At 47.3% G+C, this 18,522-nt stretch overlaps 2 protein-coding genes and 1 long non-coding RNA gene across 3 annotated transcripts in view; 1 reads left to right on the top strand and 2 right to left on the bottom strand.

The window, feature by feature from the left end:
- Positions 1 to 18,522, bottom strand: part of LOC101442251 (patr class I histocompatibility antigen, A-126 alpha chain-like) — a 157,199-nt gene that overhangs the window by 29,652 nt on the left and 109,025 nt on the right. The window lies entirely within an intron of this gene.
- On the bottom strand, positions 7,233 to 9,770 carry LOC101414493 (saoe class I histocompatibility antigen, A alpha chain-like). Its single transcript, XM_023583737.2, has 5 exons — positions 9,692 to 9,770; positions 9,295 to 9,564; positions 8,761 to 9,044; positions 7,526 to 7,802; positions 7,233 to 7,411 (listed from the first exon to the last, which is right to left on the bottom strand). Exons 1-5 carry the CDS (start codon positions 9,753 to 9,755, stop codon positions 7,248 to 7,250), a joined length of 1,059 nt encoding a protein of 352 aa, XP_023439505.1. The 5' UTR covers positions 9,756 to 9,770; the 3' UTR covers positions 7,233 to 7,247.
- Positions 9,190 to 18,147, top strand: LOC111759640 (uncharacterized). The gene is made up of 3 exons (XR_002793562.3): positions 9,190 to 9,334; positions 17,019 to 17,242; positions 17,630 to 18,147. It is a non-coding gene; the product is annotated as an uncharacterized lncRNA (long non-coding RNA).

Genomic DNA, 18,522 nt, shown 5'->3' with positions numbered 1-18,522 from the left:
ATCCAGAATAAGGTTAAACAAAAATGGTGAGAATGGACCAAACTACTTGATCTTAGGATTTAGCCTTTCATCATTGGGTGTGATGTTAGCATAGACTTTCATGATGTCTGGATGCACATACAGGAATCTGCTTTCTCTTCCTAGTTTGCTGAGAGATTTTGTCTTGAAAAGAAGTTGCATTTCACAAATGGTTTTTCTGCAGTTTGGTGACATGGTGTTTGTGCTTTATTCTCTTAATCTGGAGACCTGAGATGAGTAGCAGATATTAGTCCACCTTTGCAGTCCCAGCTAGGATAATGAGGTATGATCTATAATACTTTTTACGTATTTTGCATTTGGTTTACTCACATTTTGTATGGATATTTAAGCCCAGAACCATGAGGGGCAATGTTCTATACGTCTCTTTCCTTGTGATGTCTTTCCTGGTTTTTGAATGAAGATAATGCTGGACTCGAACAGAAACTGGGAATTGTTCCCACCTTTCATATGTAAGAGAGTTTATTATGTTTGATGCAATTCAGCAATGAGAGCTTCTCAGCCTTGAGTTTAATGTATGGGAAGGTTTTCAATTCTAACTTTCTAAAGAGTCTGTACAGATAACCTTTCTCTCCTTCATGATATATGTAATTTGTGTCTTTTTGTCGTGGCCAATCTAGCCAGCGGTTGATAAAGAGTACTGACATTTCCCCAGCAAACAAGTCTCATTGTTTTTCTCAGTTTTCTATTTCACTGATTTTTGGTCTTATTTTTATTATTTCTTTCTTTCTACTTGCTGTGGACCACTGTAGAACTTGTGCCTTTTGTTATCTTCATCTTAACTACCATGAATTCATGCATATGTTGGTCGGTGTCTGAAAAATGTTTTTTTTCTTACATTTTTTTAAAATTTAAGTTTGTTTAGGTCAGGAAAGTTCATCTGGTTGTGGTTTCTACATCATGATCCAAAGCAAAATTCCAGACAGAGTTTCTCATTGAATTTCTTGTATGTTTTAATTCAGAGAAGTACATTTGGTTCTTTCACAAAATATCTAGGTCATTTTAAGTTTCCCATGTTCTGCACGAAATTTCAAGCTAATAATTTTATTCTTTACACAAAATATTTTCTATATCTCATAATTCCAATATTGAAGTTTTCTGACCTTATCTTTATGATCTATTTTTCTGATTCTCGCTCATATTGACTTTTTTTCTAATTCATTTATATGTTTCTTGCTACAAGCTGCACTTCTTCCTTGTGAAAGTGAATAAAATCTTTGACACATAGATTAAATATGGAATTCTCTAAAGGCTTTTGTTTCTTTCTTCCAATTCTCAGATCACCACCAATCCAAGATGTTACATACTAAATCCATGGCTTGAAGTTACTATGTTCCACAGGTGAGGCACATTTGTACAACAAACCATAGGAGGATTGGTTGGTGGTTATAATTCCTCAGAAATAGCTGCTTTCTCTTTCCCACCACTCAGCCCCTGCCGATGGGTAAAAGGCACGTTTCCTCAGAACACTCTTCTTTGGGGGATGAGACAGATTTCTTTTGTTCCTCCCTTACTCTGAGGCTATGAACCTTTGGATTCCTAGATTTCCAGGGTGGTGGACTGACTCCTACTTCACTCCCCACAAGAAAAAGGTTTGGTATCAGCTCCTATCTACTTCAGGGTATGAGCCATATAAACTAAAGACAGGATTTTGAGATTTGAAAATAGCTGACAGGATGAATGTAAGTAACCTCTCCAGATGCCTTTCCACATGGACTTTGGCCTAAATTATTCTTTTTCTTTAATACCAATTGATGGTTTTATGCTTTATCTATTATTTTAATTCTACTCAGTGGAAGAGACAGCCTTAGAAGCCTGCCCACCCTATTACTGAAGATGGAATCTCCTTAACTACCCATTAATTCCTTCCTGGTACTGGACTCCATGGTAGGGGCCGGAATAAGGTCCATCTCCCCCAATGCTACTGAGTGTGGTCAGGAGCTACTGCTGCTCTGTGGACCATTTACCATCCACAGTGAGATCCAGATGGAAAATGAGATCGACAGGGAGCCTCTACCTTATCGTGTCCCAGATTGGAGACATGCAAGCAACGGAGGAGCATTTACATGTCCTGGGTCTGCTAAAAAGTGTGTTGACCAGCTGCTCCTGACCAGACTTCGAGTAGCAAAGTGTCTAAACCTGGGGGGTGTATTAGACACTTATGGGGGTCGCATAAAAACTATAAAGGTTATGGATCCTCTCCACAGAAATGTGTGCATGGACAAGGAAATATAAAAGTTATGTGAAATATCAGGGCACACATGACCCTCTGAAGTCTTAGTGATCTGGGGTTTTTAATCCTACTATAAGAAAAAGACAGGGAGAGATGTTTTCAGAAATCATGTATCCATCTAGCAATGCTCTCTACTTATTTGTGAAGATAAACTGACAAAAACAAATAGTGGTTTACCTTCTTCAACTCCAAGCCCACACTTGACATAGATGTGCAATGGACACAACCAATCCAATGTCCACAGAAAAAATGTGGCATTGGTGTGGGAAGGGTGGTCATGGTGGCAGCTGGGTGCAGGGAATGGGAGGAAGAGATGAGATGGGGAGGCGTTTTCGGGACGTGGAGTTGTCCTGGGTGGTGCTTAACGGACAACTACGGGACATTGTACATCCCCCAGGGCCCACTGGATGGAACGTGGGAGAGTGTGGGCTATGATGTGGATCATTGACTATGGGGTGCAGGGATGCCCAGAGATGTACTTACCAGGTGCAATGGATGTGTCATGATGATGGGAGAGAGTGTTGCTGTGGGGGGAGTGGTGGGTGGGGGCAGTGGGGTTGAATGGGACCTCATATTTTTTGAATGCAATATTTTTTTTAAAAAATCAATTAAAAAAGAAAAAAAAAAAACAAATAGTGAAACCCATGAGAGAATATAAGGGAATGAGTTGAAAGATGTCATTTATTAGTCACTCATTTAGCCAATCAAACCCAAGTGTCATCAAATATAAGATAAAGTTCCAAGCTGACCTCAGCTCCAGGAATTGACATCTGTCCTCACTTTCCATCCTCCATGCCCATCCCGCAGCACCTTGACCTCTTCCCACATCAGGGAATTCCACACTTAGGAGCCTTGGTGGAGGCAGAGCCACCACCCGTCATGAAGAGGGAAGCTCACCTTCCCAACATGCTTGAGCTGGACACGGAGGAACCTTGGCCTCCCCGTCAGACCACAGCAGACTCTGGCTCAGGACTCACTGACCCAGTGATGCTCAACTTGCAGAGTCCAGTAAGCAAGGGTGCATGACTTTTACCTGTAGGTCACATGTCCAGTATCAGGCCAGTGGGTAGCCAAGCCTCTTGCCCAGCAGCAGTGGCCTTGGTTCCCACAGGGAACCTGACCTAGGGCGAGTTGTGGATTCTGTTCCTGGCTGTGTGGCCTCAAGCTCCTGGTTCTGTGACTTTTCCCAAAACTTGAGTGAGCCCCTGGATCATATTTATGCATTCCTTATGTTGAAATTAGAAAAATCTAAAATCCATTGCTTGCACCAAGAAGTGTGCATGAAATCAATTAAGATACAGGGACACATAGCAAGAATTCAGAGTTCACTTTATGGAGAACATTGAACCACTTTATAAATCCCCCCCTGACTACTCCACGTTGTAGAGAAAGCACATTGATTCCCCAACACCCTCATAACTGATGATTTCCTTTTTTTCTTTTTCCAGAAAGGACGTTTTTACATGGTTAAAGCACCATATGGGGTGAAACACTCATCATTGGAAGAACAAGCTTCATCACCCAGCTGAGCCAGGATGGCCTGAGGGACTTGTGACGAAACACTCTGGCTTCTCCCCAGACCCCTCTCTCAGGACATGGGGTGAGAGCCCAGAAGGCACATTCCACCACCCCAGGGAAGCTGGAGCGCAGATATGTGGCCTCCCTGGTCTGGGTACTTGCTGTAAAGGTGGACCTGAAATATAGCATCTCTGCACCCCCTTGTTATGAGCACAGAACCTTGTGCTCCACCCATACCTTCTGGATCCTTGCAGGATGTCCAGGAGTTCCTGTGCACTGAGAAGTTTGGGGCTCCCTGGTCTATGTGTCTTCTAGACACAGTGACAAAACTGTGTGGTCCCTCCAGGGTGGTCCATGGATGGTTGAGCTGTGGGAGGTCCACGGGTCAGTCCTTGCTCCTTTCCTTTTGTAGCTAATCACACCCTTGTGACCTCAGCCTCTTCCTTGGTTCAAATTATCAGTTATATAGCATCACCTCCAAATCTGTATCTCCAGCCCAGACACTTCTAATCTACAGATTCATATTTCCAATGACAACTGACAACCTCACTTATATTTCTGATGGACATCTCAGATACAACTTTTCCTAAACAGAATGCCTGTAATGACCTTCAACTATCCTCCTGCCAGAGCTGTCCCACCTGCCTTGACAACTCTACCTTTCTAGTTGCAACTCCTCTTCTTTCAATAGATGAACTTTTTCATATCTTCCTAATTGCTTATTCTCTCACAGACCAAATTCGATCCATTAGGAAACCCTATAATATTTATAAATACACACTTCTACTTCCCACTCTTTTGCCTGCTTCTATCCCAGGCAGATCAACTCACATCTCTACTTGGAACACTGCACTAATTTCATCCTTTTCTCCCTACTCCCTCACTCCCCCTCACCTTTCATTGCTGTTCTCAACACAGAAACCCAAGAAATTGTGTAAGAGAAATCACAACACAGGTCTCCTTTTCAAAACATCTTTTAAGTCCATCTCACACAAAAAAAAATAAGCTGTCCCATACCCACAAGGCCCCCAAGATCTGGCCGACCTCTGCCCATCTCCATGATGCTGCTGCAGCCACTCCACCTCCTGCTCCTCCCAGGACCAAAGGCCACACCTGCCCACCACGACGTGCTGCCTGGTTCTCTGCCTGGGAAGACCTTCCTCAGGAATACGCCCTTCATGACCTTCAAGCTTCCCTCTAAGGTCACAGCCCCAGTGAGGCCTGCACTGACCACCCATGTTCACAAAGCGCTTTCTGTCTGACCAAGTCCAGAGATCTTAACTGTTTTTAGTTCACAAAAAGTTTCCCAGAAGCTAAAAATTGGTGTCCTGCACAGTCCTCCACAAACACCAGGTGCAGGAGTGGTCAGTGAGGAGCCCCCCCGCCCCCCAGTGCCTTTCCTAACACAGCTGTGGTCTCCCGACAGAGATGGTACAACCTTCACTCACCTTGACACTGAGACCACCAGGACTGTCCTCAGAAGTGCTACCCTCCCTCCCCTCCCCTCCACCCCCTGTGACTACAGCACAATTTCATCTCCCTCCAAGACAAGAGCAATCCATTGCCCACCTGTGGGTCTGCACTAGGGTCTGCTCTACAAATCCATTGGCTTGGGCTGCAGCCAGCATTGGGGTCAGGGGAGCTGGGTAAGGGCAGAGAGAGAGGGCAGGCAGCAGAGAAGGACCAAACCACCAGGAGATAAAGTCAAAACTGTCGGTCCTCCTCAGTCCTAATTCCTGAAATGATTCCTTAGAAAGGTAAGGGAAAGCGTGGAAAGAACAACCAGGTAACAGCCCAGCATGAGGCAGGAGTTGGATGGTCTGGAAATCAGTCTCTTGGTATCAGAGATGCTCCTGGGCAGGAGCTGCCCTGGGCCTCGTCGGTTAGGGATGGTCAACACAATGCCTGCTGGAGTCAGAGATGGGGACACAGAGCAGGAGGAGAACAGACATCGTGGAGAAGAGCAAAAAAAAGCCAAATTCCTCCATCATCACAGAATCATAAAGCGAACAAGAAACGAGGGGCGCTGAGGGCAGACCAGGCTGAGCTGGGATGACTGGCCACACGAGCCCTCACTGCCCAAGGTTCTGCAGATGGGACAAGGCCCGGTGATATCTGAGACCCTGTGACCTCAGGTCCTGGAGGGACAGAATCCTACCGCAGGGACAAGGACACAGGAGCAGTGAGCACGGCCCAGTCAAGGTGTGGATGAGTCAAAGCCCATGTGGATGGAGCACCGACTGGACACAGACCTGTCCACCCTCAGCTCCTCTCAGGAACACTCAACACAGCAGACACCCAGTTCTGGAAGGTTCTTGGGTCAATTTAACTTCTCTCCCTAGTTTGAGAATCTTCTCCGTTAATTGATTCCTCAATTCCACCTAATAGCAAGGATTTGTAAAAGCAAAATCATACCATATTCACATTTTCAAGGGAAGCATGAAAGGGCAGCTCAATGGACCATGAAGTAAGACAGGGCTGTGGATGCTCCACACCCAGCTCTCCTGAGCAGGACGGTTAGTTAGGGCCGAGAACATAAGTCAGTGTGGGGACGTGGGGGCGGGGGCGAGCTACCTCCCCATCCTCCAGTACACAACGGGAATGCAGACACAGATGCCAGCTGCAGGAAGGAAAGTCTTCACACACAAAGGAAGGGGGTCTTGAAGTCACACAAGGGGCATGAACAGCTCTTGAAACTCTCCGTCCCCCATGAGGCAACTTTGTCACACTACAGAAGAAAACAATCAAGAGCACGTCCAGGCGTCTCTCTAAATGCTGACGTCATGACCAGCCCTCCACAGTCCTCATGTCCTTGTCCAAGGAATCCCCAGGACCCCAGCGTGTCCTCTTGGCCCAACACCTCTCCCCTTTCAGGCCCCCAGGATCTCATGTCTAGAAGCCTCCAGAGACTCATCAGAGCCCTGGGCACTGTCGCTGGCTGGAGAGGAACAAACACAGGGTTTGGTCAGAGCCCTCGAGGGATGTGAGTCAAGGAGTGATGGGGTGAGCTGCCCCGTGGGCTCCGTCTACACTCCCCAAAGCCTCAGGTCAGCCTTGGCCCTCCACACCACCTCCCCCTCCGTCCCCCATTTACAAGCAGGCTCAGTGTAGCTCCCTCGTTTTCCACCTGTGGAAAAACAACCAGTGAATCCAGGACATGAGGTCCTGAGAACTAGTCCTGGACCCAGGGAAGTTTCCAGAACCATGACTGCAGACCTGGGGCAGGATCAGGAAACATGAGGTGGGGGATGTGTGGGCTGGACCTTCTGCCCTCCTGGAGGTCTGTCCTCAGCAGCCCCTTCCCTCTGACTGCTGGGAACAGGGGCCTCCACATCATCACTGGGGACATTGTCCTACTTCTCTCACAGGTTTATGAAGAAAGTGTGGTGACAGGCCCAGACTGGATGGGCACGTGTTTGAGGAGGGGCTTCACGGCACCAGGAAGGGGCAGGGCACACTGCTACCCAGGCTGGAAACCCCCCTGGACAAGAAACCTCAGACCCGCCCCTTCCCTACCTGAGCTCTTCCTCCTCCAGATCAGAACTCCAGCCATCACGGACACTCCAAGGATGATCAGGGCAGCCACGATTCCCACGATGTGGTTGGGGTACTGGGAAGGCAGCTCTGAGAAGGGGGGAAGGTCAGGGGCCCTGACCCCAGGCTCAGCCCTGACCCTGCTGGAGGAGCTCAGAAGTGCTCCTGCTTCCCTAGAAGAGGCCCCCACTTTGTCCCACTTACCCCATCTTAGGGTGAGGGGCTCGGGCAGCCCCTCATGCTGCACCTGGCACGTGTATCTCTCTTCCTCCCCAGAAGGCACCACCACAGCCGCCCACTTCTGGAAGGTTCCGTCCCCCGCAGGCCTGGTCTCCACAAACTCCATGTCCTGGGTCTGGTCCTCCCCATCCCGCTGCCAGGTCAGCGTGATCTCCGCGGGGTAGAAGCCCAGGGCCCAGCACCTCAGGGTGTCCCCACAGTCAGAGTTGGGGTGGCGGGTCACGTGTGTCCTTGGGGGGGTCTGCAGGAAGGTCAGAAACGTCAGGAAATTTCCATTTCTCTGCTGGCCTTTTTTTTGTAAGATTTATTTATTTATTTATCTCCCCTCCCCCCCACCCCGGTTGTCTGTTCTCTCTCTCTATTTGCTGCGTCTTGTTTCTTTGTCCGCTTCTGTTGTCAGCCGCACAGGAATCTGTGTCTCTTTTCTTGTTTTATCATCTTGTGTCAGCTCTCCTTGTGTGAGGCACCATTCCTGGGCAGGCTGCACTTTCTTTCGCGCTGGGTGGCTCTCCCTATGGGGCGCACTCCTTGCACATGGGGCTCCCTTACGCGTGTCAGGGTACTCCTTGTGTGCATCAGCACTGCACATGGGCCAGCTCCACACGGGTCAAGGAGGCCCGGGGTTTGAACCGTGGACCTCCTATGTGGTAGAGAGACGCCCTACCCACTGGGCCAAGTCCGCCGCCCTCCTGGCCATTCTAGCAGCGCTCATGTGACCACCAGGAATGGACAGGACAGTCTTGGTGGGCAGTGGAAGCCCCAGCCACCAGCCTGAACTTGGGGTTCTGGGATAAGTCCAATTCTTGGAAATTCTGGGGTCAGGTGAGACCGTCCAGTGCAGGAGGTCCAGGTGTGTGATGAGAGCAGGGACCTCTAGACCTGACCTAGTGGAGGCTGAGGGGCTCAGAAAAGCTGCAGGAACAAGGCCTGAGAACGTCCCGGTGGTCCCCAAGGCTGACCTGCTGCCCAGGTGCTTCAGGGATGGTCTCCTCCATCCCGGGGGAGGCTGGACCCTTCACTGTCCTGACAGAGGGTGGGGCCTCTGCGAGTCACTCAGGGTTCAGGGTCTGGACACCTGGGCCGACCCCGCCTCCTGGACCCCAGGCAGGAGAGTGTTCCTGCACCTACTGGATTTCCCCTCCCCGTGGACGCAGGTGGGGGCGCAGCCCAGCCCGAGGAGATTGGGAAGGTCCCCGGGCCCCTGTACCTGTGCGCAGCAGCGTCTCCTTCCCCCTCTCCAGGAATCTCTGCAGCCACTTCACACACTTGTCCTCCAGGTAGGCTTTCTCATACTCCGCTGTACTGTCCTCCTCCCACTTGCGCCGGGTGATCTGCGCCGCCGTGTCCGCCGCCGTCCAGGAGCGCAGGTCCTCGGTGAGGGCGATGTAGTCGGCGCCGTCGTAGGCGAACTGAATGTACCCGCGGAGGAGGCGCCCATCGGGGCCCACGTCGCAGCCAAACATCCTCTGGAGGGTGTGAGACCCTGGCCCCGCCCCCGCGGTTAAGCCAGTACACCTGTCCGCCCATCTGCCCGCCCAGCTCCGGCGCTGATTAGTCAGGGCCGATCAGGTCTAAAGAGGAAACGAAACTGATGAAAAGTCCCTCCCGAGCTCCCGGGTGGGGCGTACCCAGGTCCTGCAGCCTCGGGGTGCAGTGGGGGCTCGAAACTCGGGATGACCCCGGCCCGTCCTGGGGATCCCGGTCGTGCGTGGACCCCGGGCCCCGTGGCTCACCGGCCTCGCTGTGGTTGTAGTAGCCGCGCAGGGTCCGCAGGTACTCCCTGGAGGTCTGCGCGTGGTCCTTGGCCCTCCGCGTCTGCTCCCCCCAGTACTCGGGCCCCTCCTGCTCCACCCATGGCGCCCGCGGCTCCAACCTCGGATTTTCCGCGTCGCTGTCCAACCGCGCGCCCTGCGTGTCGTCCACGTAGCCCACGGCGAGGTAGTGGGTGTCCCCGCGCTCGGGCCGGGACACGATGGTGCTGAAATACCTGAGGGAGTGGGAGCCTGGGGGGACAGGAAAGGGGCGGTGTTGGCGTGGGGGTCACCTTGGGGGGGACTCGTCTTCCGGGGTCCTGAGCCTCACCCCCCAGTCGCCCCCCTCCAGGGCAGCGCGCCCCGACCCCGCACTCACCCGCCCGGGTCAGGGTCAGGGCCAGGGCCCCCGAGAGCAGCAGGAGGAGGGTCCACAGCGCCATGGACAGATCCCCGGTCTGGAGTAACCTGAGTCTGGGGGATCGGGGAGGGCTCTGTATGGGCCGCAGGGCCAGCGATTGGCTTCCCCAGAACCGGAACCCGCAACGGGAGGCAAACTGGGCCCGCGTCACGAGCGTCGGGGCAGAAGGACGTGACTCGGGTTGGGAGACGGAGACTGAAACTGCCGCTCCGGCTGACCCGCTAGCACCTGCTGGGCTTTTCTGCAGAGGCCGTGCCGCCCGCAGCAGCCGGAGCGATTTACTGGGAAGGCCCCGCGCGCGTTCAGTTGCTGCCCCTGCAGGCTCCCCTGGTGCTTAGGCCCCCATTGGGCCCGTGGGCCCCCGCGGGGGACCCCGCCCCCCGGACTTCTCGGCCCAGCCGCCGCCGCTGGCGGCCCCGCCCTCTGAGGATTGAAGGGGGGGTGCCGTCAGGGGAGACCGGGGGAGGGGGATGGGGATGGGGCGGCGGCGCTGCCGGGGAGCAGTCTGCAGGCATTATATCAGGGGTAGGGGCTGGTTGTCTACCGGAGCCCCCGCAAGGCAAGCCTGAATAGCTAGGGGCGCAGGGATGAGGCCGAGAGGGAGCGTGCTGTTCTCCTGAACCTCTGCGGAGCGCGCGCTTTAACAGTTTAGCCCAGGTCTGAGGGTCCCAGAGACGCGGTAGAGAGCCAGGGATTAAAGCAGGCTATCATATCCCAGCACTGGGTAAGTTCTTTTTCTGAAAAGAGAGTGGGAAGGGCTCCCGCCTGCGGAGTCCGAGCGGAGGAGGGGAGGTTACCCGTGGCGAGGATCACTTACCCGAGTGGTAGACGGCAGGAGCGGCGGCTGCAACGAGTCCCTGTCGGGGGCACTTGTTGAAGGAGGGGCTCATTGGGGTAAGGACGATGGAGACGGACTCACTCCTGAAAAGGGTTCATGATGCATGTCTGCTTTACTGAGGAGGTTGCAGCGTTTATATAGCGGTTTGGCTTACAGGCATAGCTGATAGGTGGAGGGCTCACGGGAGGAGGGTGAGGCCGGGCTGGAGACATTTGGCTCAGTGCCAGTGCGTCAAGTTTTTGGTGCGCACGAAAGCGTGTGGACTGGAAAATGTGCTCATTTAGTCGCTCGCAACACAGCCAGGCTGAATGTTTCTGCTGCTCTACCTACAAGGCATTCAACTAATCCATTTCATCTATGTATTTTTCTGAACATTAGAGGAACAACTGAGTTAGTAATTTGAATCCGATGAGATAAAAGTGCCTGTACAGAACTTTTTAGGGGTAATGCTTCTGTAACTTGTTGAGCTGCTTTTTTCTGTTATTTTACTTTTTAAAAAATCAAAATAGGTATTTTAAGAAATATTTTGGCTAATTAAATATGTACTGTCAGCTTGTCAGCTTATTTTTAAAAGCCTGCCATGATTTTGATTGGAATTGTATTTAAACGATAAGCCAATCTGGGGAGAAGAGGTCCCTTAATAATGAATATTCCAATCCTTGATATGGTATTTCTCCACATTTATTTAGGATTTTTGTTTTGGGTTATTTATTTATTTATTTCTCTCCCCTTCCCTCCCCGGTTGTCTGTTCTCTGTGTCTATTTGCTGCGTCTTCTTTGTCTGCTTCTGTTGTTGTCAGCCGCACGGGAATCTGTGTTTCTTTCTGTTGTGGTCATCTTGTTCTGTCAGCTCTCCATTCCTGGCAGGCTGCACTTTCTTTCGCGCTGGGCAGCTCTCCTTATGGTGCGCATTCCTTGGGCATGGGGCTCCCCTACGCGGGGGACACCCCTGTGTGGCAAGGCACTCCTTGGGCACATCAGCACTGCACATGGGCCAGCTCCACCCAGGTCAAGGAGGCTCGGGGTTTGAACCGCGGACCTCCCATGTGGTAGACGGACGCCCTAACCACTGGGCCAAGTCCGCTGCCCTATTTAGGATTTTTTACCTTCCATCAGCAGTACTTGTAGACTTCAGTGTAGAGATCTCGCACACTTCTGTTAAATTGATAACTAGGTATTTTGTTATTACAATGCTGTTATAAATTGAATTTCCAATTTTCATTTCCTAATTTTACATTGTGTGTAAAAATAAAAATTATTTTTAAAATTCTCCTTGAACCCTACATTCTTGCTATACACACTACTGGTCTAGGAACATGATACCATAGGATTTGCTATGCACATAATCACGTCACCTGCAGAATGAGACACTCTCTTCTATTTCATAATCTGTATGCCTGTTATTTCCTTTGATTGACACTTTATTGTGTAAGCATAGTGGCAAGAATCCAAATCCTTTCTCTGTTCTTGATCTTAAAAGTATTTAGTTTTTAACCATAAAATATGCTGATATCTGTAGACTTTTCATAGGTGCCCTTTATCACCTTGCAGAAGTTGCCTTCTATTCCTAATTTACTGAGAAATTTTATTATCAAAGGATACTGAAATTTTAAAGGCTTTTTCTACATGCAGTTGATCTTATTGATATTTTACTTTATTCTCATAATGATAAATTAGATCAATTTCCATTTATTCATCTCAACTTGCATCATGGATAAAACTTTCTTGGTCATGATGTATTATCATTTTAGAATTGTTTTAGATACAATTTCCTCGTATTTTGAAATGGGATCCTGAGAGACATTGGTATAAAATTTTTGTATTAATCAGGGTTGTCTAAGGAAACAGATATCTATAAGAGTTGTCTCTCATGACCGTAGGGATGGGGAAATCCAAGTTCTGATTTCCGAAGGGCAGGGTACAACTTGGGAGCTCCAGTGAAGGTTTTCCATGGATTCCCCAGGAGAAGCTGGCTGAAGTAGAGATGGAAATTCCCTCTTCTGACTGCTGACACCATCACTTCTCCTATTAAGGCCTTCAACTGATTTGATGAGATGTCCGTCATTGTTGAAGGCAATCTCCTCAGTTGATTGTAGATGTCATCAGCCATAGATGCCATCAACGTACTGTTGACTTAAATCCACAAAATGCCCTCACAATAACAAACAGGCCAGTGCTTGCTTGACCAAACAAGTGGACACCACTGCCTGGCCCAATTGACCCATGAACTTAAGCACCACAATTTTCTTTTAATGCCTTTCTCTGTTTTTAGTAATGCCTCACAAAATGATTTAGAAAGTGTGTTTTCCTCCTCCTCTATTTTCTCTAAGAGTTTCCACAGTAGTGATATAAATTATTCCTTAAACGTATGGTAGAATTCAACACTGATGCCACTTGAGCCACTTGAGTTTCATTTGTGGGATGGTTTCTCATTCTGATTTTAATGTCTTTAATTGATACAGGACTATTCACATTTCCTATTTCTTCTTGATTCAGTTTTGATAATTTTTCTCTTTAAATGAATCTCTTCATTTTGTCTCAATTATCAAATATATTGGCACAAGTTGTTTCTATTTGTCCTTTATTATTCATTTATTGCTATAAATTTACATTTAAATACTTTCTGCCAATGTTAAGTTTATTTTGAAAAATACAAAAATGAGGCATTTTTCATGTCCTAATGTTTTGGGAACAGTTCCTAGCACTGCATCATGGCCTGCCCCCACCCCCTCTAAGGCCTGTAACCCTACTTTCACTCCAGCATCTCCCCAAGTCCCTGGCCTGATTCCACCCAAGACAGGACTGGCTGAGTGAAGGGTTTATTATTTATTCTTACCCTATGTCATCCCAGAGGCACTCTAAGTAGCAACAACAGCAAAAACCACACAGAGCAAGATTTTTAAAATTTAATAAGAAGCTAAATTGGGTTGAAGTATGCATAAAGGTATAAAGTAAAACCAGGAATGTGTTTGGCACATACATATGGCCTTAAGCCTTCACCCTCTTACTCCAGTGCATCCCTGAGTTGAGCTTTGAGTTTCCTGGGAGCCAAATCAAAGACAAGTTAGTGAAAATACCAAAAACATACACATTAGACAGTTATTCACAAGAAACCTGGTGATGCCTTACTGACACTGGAGAGAGGGTTCTTTCAGGGAGGTCACCAAGAGGACACTATGTGATGTACTGAAAAGTCTCCTCAATGTCATCCCTTCCTCAGGTACAATGGTAAAGGCATACCTCGGAGATGAGGTGGACTCAATTCCAGACTGAAGCAATAAAGCAAATATCACAATAAAATAAGTCGCTCAATTCTTTTGGTTTTCCAATGCCTATAAAAGTTATGCTTACATTATTCTGCAGTCTACTAAGGGTGCAATAAATAACTTTATGTCTAAAAACAATGTACATACCTTAATTAAAAATACTTTATTGCTAAAAATGCTAACCCTCCCCTGAGGCTTCAGTGAGTCATAATCTTTGCTGGTGGATGGGCTAGCGTTAATGTGGATGGGTGCCGACTGATCAGGTGGTGGTTCCTGAAGGGTGGGGTGGCAATTTCTTAAAATATTACAAAAAGTAAGTTGACTGCATCAATTGACTCTTCCTTTCACCAAAGGTATTTCTGTAGCATGCCATGCTGTTTGATAGCACTTTACACAGAGTAGGACTTCTTTCAACGTTGTAGTCAATGTTCTCATACCCTGCCATTGTTTTTTTTCAACTAAGTGTGTGACATTCTAAACCCTATGTTGTCATTTCAAAAATGTCCACAGCATCTTTATGAAAATTTGTTTATTACCAATTTGATTTCAAATTCACAAAACGAACAGAAAAGGGCTGCTCAACAGGTCATGGAAAAATTACTCCTAAAAGTTCTTTTTCAGGTACTTTTATCTCACTTAACTGCAACTGCTAACTCCATTGTGCCCCTAGTATTCAGAAAGACACACAAATGAACACAGATTAGTTAAATGACCTAGTCAAGGTCTCCTTGTTATTCCCCCCCAAAAAAATGAAGGGAAAAATGCATTATCATATTCATTTCTCACAAAACCAAACCCCATATTCTATTTTTCACTTTAATAAAATTAATATAGTGCCAACTTTGCTTTTGTTACAAAACCATTACGATGTTGTTAACCGTAGCCCATAATTACATCAGTTACATTTTTCCATATATCCCCACATAATTAACGCCCTGAAGCAGAAGAACATTCCTATATTTATATCATTAAGCACAATCCTCATCTACTTCCACACATTGTTATATATTCCCAATATTATCCTCCCGCTGTTCTCTAACTGACATGAATCTTCCTAGAATATAAGTTTCAGCCACAATCACATCCATAAATCAGCAGTGTAACAGTCACTGTCATATGTTACCATCAAGTCCAACCATTACACCATATTTATATTGGACCTTATTAAACATTCTACATACATCCAACATCTTCACCCCCTTCTCATCCCACATTCCATCTCCCACCAATCTATACTTCAGAGTCCAAATTCATTATTCTACTCATTGTATTTAGTTCATATCAGTGAGACCATATAATATTCATCTTTTTGTGTTTGGCTTATTTTACTCACCATAATATCCTCAAGGTTCCTCTGTGTTTTCACATGCTTCCCCAACTGATTTTTTCTGACAGCTGAGAAATACTCCATTGTATGACTATAACACTGGTTGTTTATCCATTCATTGGTTCATGGACACTTGGGTTGTTTCTATCCTTTAGCAATTGTGAATAAAGCTACTATGAACATCAGTGTGCAAATAGTTGTTCATGGCCTTGCTTTCAGCTCTTCTGAATATGTTCCTAGCAGCAGTATTGCTGGATCATATGGCAGTGCTATATTTAGTTTCATGAGGATCCATCAGATCATCTTCCACAGAGGTTGCCTCATTTCACAATCCCACAATCAGTGAAGGAGTGTTCCTATCTCTCCACATCATCTCCAGCAATTGACGTTCTCTGTTCTTTTAAGAGTGGCCATTCAGTATGGTGAGAGATGATATCTCACTGTCATTTTCATCTGCATTTCCCTAATAGCTATATATGTGAACTTCTTTTCATGTGTCTTTTGTATTTCCACTTTGGGTAAATGTCTGTTCAAATCTTTTGCCCATTTATCAATAGGGTGGCTTGTCATGTTGTCATTAACATGAATAATCTCTTTATATAACTTGGAGAGCAATGTCTTATCAAATATATCGCATCCTAATTTTTTTTCACATGAGTTATCTGCCTTTTTACTTTCTTGACAAAATCTTTTGATGAACAAAAGCAGTTAAATTTCAGGTTTTCCCATTTATTTATTTATTTTCTTTTTTTCTTCTGCTTTGGATGTAAAGTCCAAGAGACCACCACCCAGCACAAGATCTTGAAGATATTTCTCTACATTTTCTTCAAAGAGTTTTATGGTTCTAGTTTTGCATTTAGGTCCTTGATAGACTTTAAATTGATTATTGAATAAACTGTGAGATAAGGGTCCTCTTTGCCTTTCTTTGAGATATGGATATTCAGTTCAACCAGAAACATTTTTGAATAGGCTAGTCTGGCCCAGATGAGTGGGTTGACGGCCTTGTCAAAGATCACTTGGCCATAGATGGAGGGTCTGTTCTGAACTCTAAAGTTGGCTCCATTAGTCAGTCCTTCTATCTTATGTCAGTGCCATGCTGTTTTTACCCCTGTGGCTAGATAATATGCTTTAAAGCCTGGAAGTGAGTGTCCTTCAACTTTGTTCTTCTTTTTAAAAGTATTTTTGGTTATTTGGGGACCCTGACTCCTTCCGATGAATTTGATAATTGGCTTTTCAAATGCTACCAAGAAGGGTTTTGGAAGTTTTATCAGGATTGTATTAAACATGCAGCTCAGTTTGGGTAGAATTGACATCTTAATGATATTTAGTCTTCCAACTTATGAACATGGAAATATTCTTCCATTTATTCATTATCATTAGTTTCTTTTAGCATTGTTTTATGGGTTTCTGAATACATGTCCTTTCTGTCCTCAACTAAATTTATTTCTATTTGGCCAGGCAGAGTCCCCATACACTGCCCCACCCCTCATGCATCTTTCTATATTAATGTTTTCCAATAGTGTGGTAGTTTGGTGTCACTGATGAACCAGTATCTTTATAATTATATCACTAACTATATTCCATAGTGTACATTAGAGTTCAGGCTTTGTACTGTACAGTTTTGTTTTTTATGTTTTTATTCTGGCAACATATATACAGTACAAAATTTTCTATTTTAACCACTATCAAATCATGAAATTTATTATACCACCAGGTTGTGCTGCCATCACTTCCACCTCTTACTAAAACTCTTCCATCATGCATCCCCTTAATCAGTAGTAAATACATTGTAATACTCTTGGATCCCAGCTCTGTCAGCCCCTCTAACCATCCCTGTCCTTCTACCCCTCACAGGATCAGATGGAAACCAAGAAACAACAGGTGTAAACAGCTATTGAGAGGCTGTAGCAGGAGCTGTGGGGACAGCAGCACCTCCAGCTGGCCATGTTCAGGAAGCTGGAGCAGGTCCTGCAGGAGCTGGAGGACCAGGCCTGGAAGGTCCCTGAGGAAGTCACTGGCTTGGCGCCCTGGTCAAGGAGCTGGAGAAGTGTTGGCAGCCAGGAAGTGAGCTCCTAAAAGTGAGCGACTCCCGGCCACGTGGGATAGAAGAGGGAGGCAGAATGCCCATTGGGGGATGCTGCCAAGAGTGAGGAAGGGCTGGGGATTGTTTCTGATGGGGAACTGGGGGGGTACCTGACTCCTTTGGCCCAGAGAAGAGACGAGGATGGCAATGCAGTGACCGCCCTGATCACTGTGCCTTGTTAGTGCAATGGGCTGAGTCTTGAACTGAAATGGCCCTTCTAGCTGTGGGGTCCTGGCAAGTTTCTCAGTCTCTGTAGACAATGGAGTAATAATAGCACTTCCTCACAAGGCCGTTGCTAAGATTATGAGAACTAACCCAGGTATATGCTCAGCGTGTTGCTAATTATAAAAAGTAACCCAGGTAAATGTTCTGTGTGTTGCAGAGATTATGAGAGCTAATCCAGGAAAATGCTCAGCATGTTGCCAAGTTTATAAGAACTAATGCAGGAAAGCAGATGTGGCTCAAGTAATTGGGCTCCCGTCTACCATATTGGAGGTCCAGGGTTCAATACCAGGGCCTACTGGCCTGTGTGGGAAGCTGGCCCACACAGAGTGCTGTCCCATGCAAGGAGTGCTGCCCCACACAGGGGTGCCCCACGTGCAGGGATGCTGCCCCGCAGAGGAGCACCCCCTGCAAGGCAGTGCAGCCTTCCCAGTAGTGCTGCCCACATGCAGAGCTGATGCAGCAAGATGATGCAACAATGAGAGGCACAGAGAAGAGACAATAAGAGATAAGGAAAACTGTGGAGCTGAGGTGGTGCAAGAGAATGGTCACCACTTCCCCACTCTGGAAAGTCCCAGGATCAGTTCCTAGAGCTGCCTAATGAGAAGACAAGCAGACACAGAAGAACACACAGTGAATGGACGCAGAGAGCAGACAACATGAGGATGAGGGGGAGAAATAAATAAAGAAATCTTTAAATAAAAGAAAAAGAAAAACTAATCCAGGTAAATGCTCAGCCTGTTGTAGAGATGATAAGAACTAACCCAGGTAAATGCTCAGCAGGTCCTGGTACCCAGGAAGCCTGCAGGAGGTGGTGGCTGCTGTGGTATCACCAGCGTCATCATACCCAGTTAGTGGAGCCAGTCCTGAGGCCCGACTGATAACTCAAGGTCCAGTCCCTGATCTCCACACACTCACCTGCTGGAGGCAGAACACTTCCCAGGACGAGGTGGAGACAGGAACCAGCACAGGGGAAGGGGCAGCTCCATTAGTGAGGAAAGTCAAGGTGAAGGAGCTGCAGGAGGCGGTCCTCCAGCAGGGGGCGCTCTCTCA

The sequence above is a fragment of the Dasypus novemcinctus genome, chromosome 22 (assembly GCF_030445035.2).
Source record: "Dasypus novemcinctus isolate mDasNov1 chromosome 22, mDasNov1.1.hap2, whole genome shotgun sequence".
NCBI lineage: Eukaryota > Metazoa > Chordata > Mammalia > Cingulata > Dasypodidae > Dasypus > Dasypus novemcinctus.
This window is presented reverse-complemented; position numbering and strand designations above follow the sequence as displayed.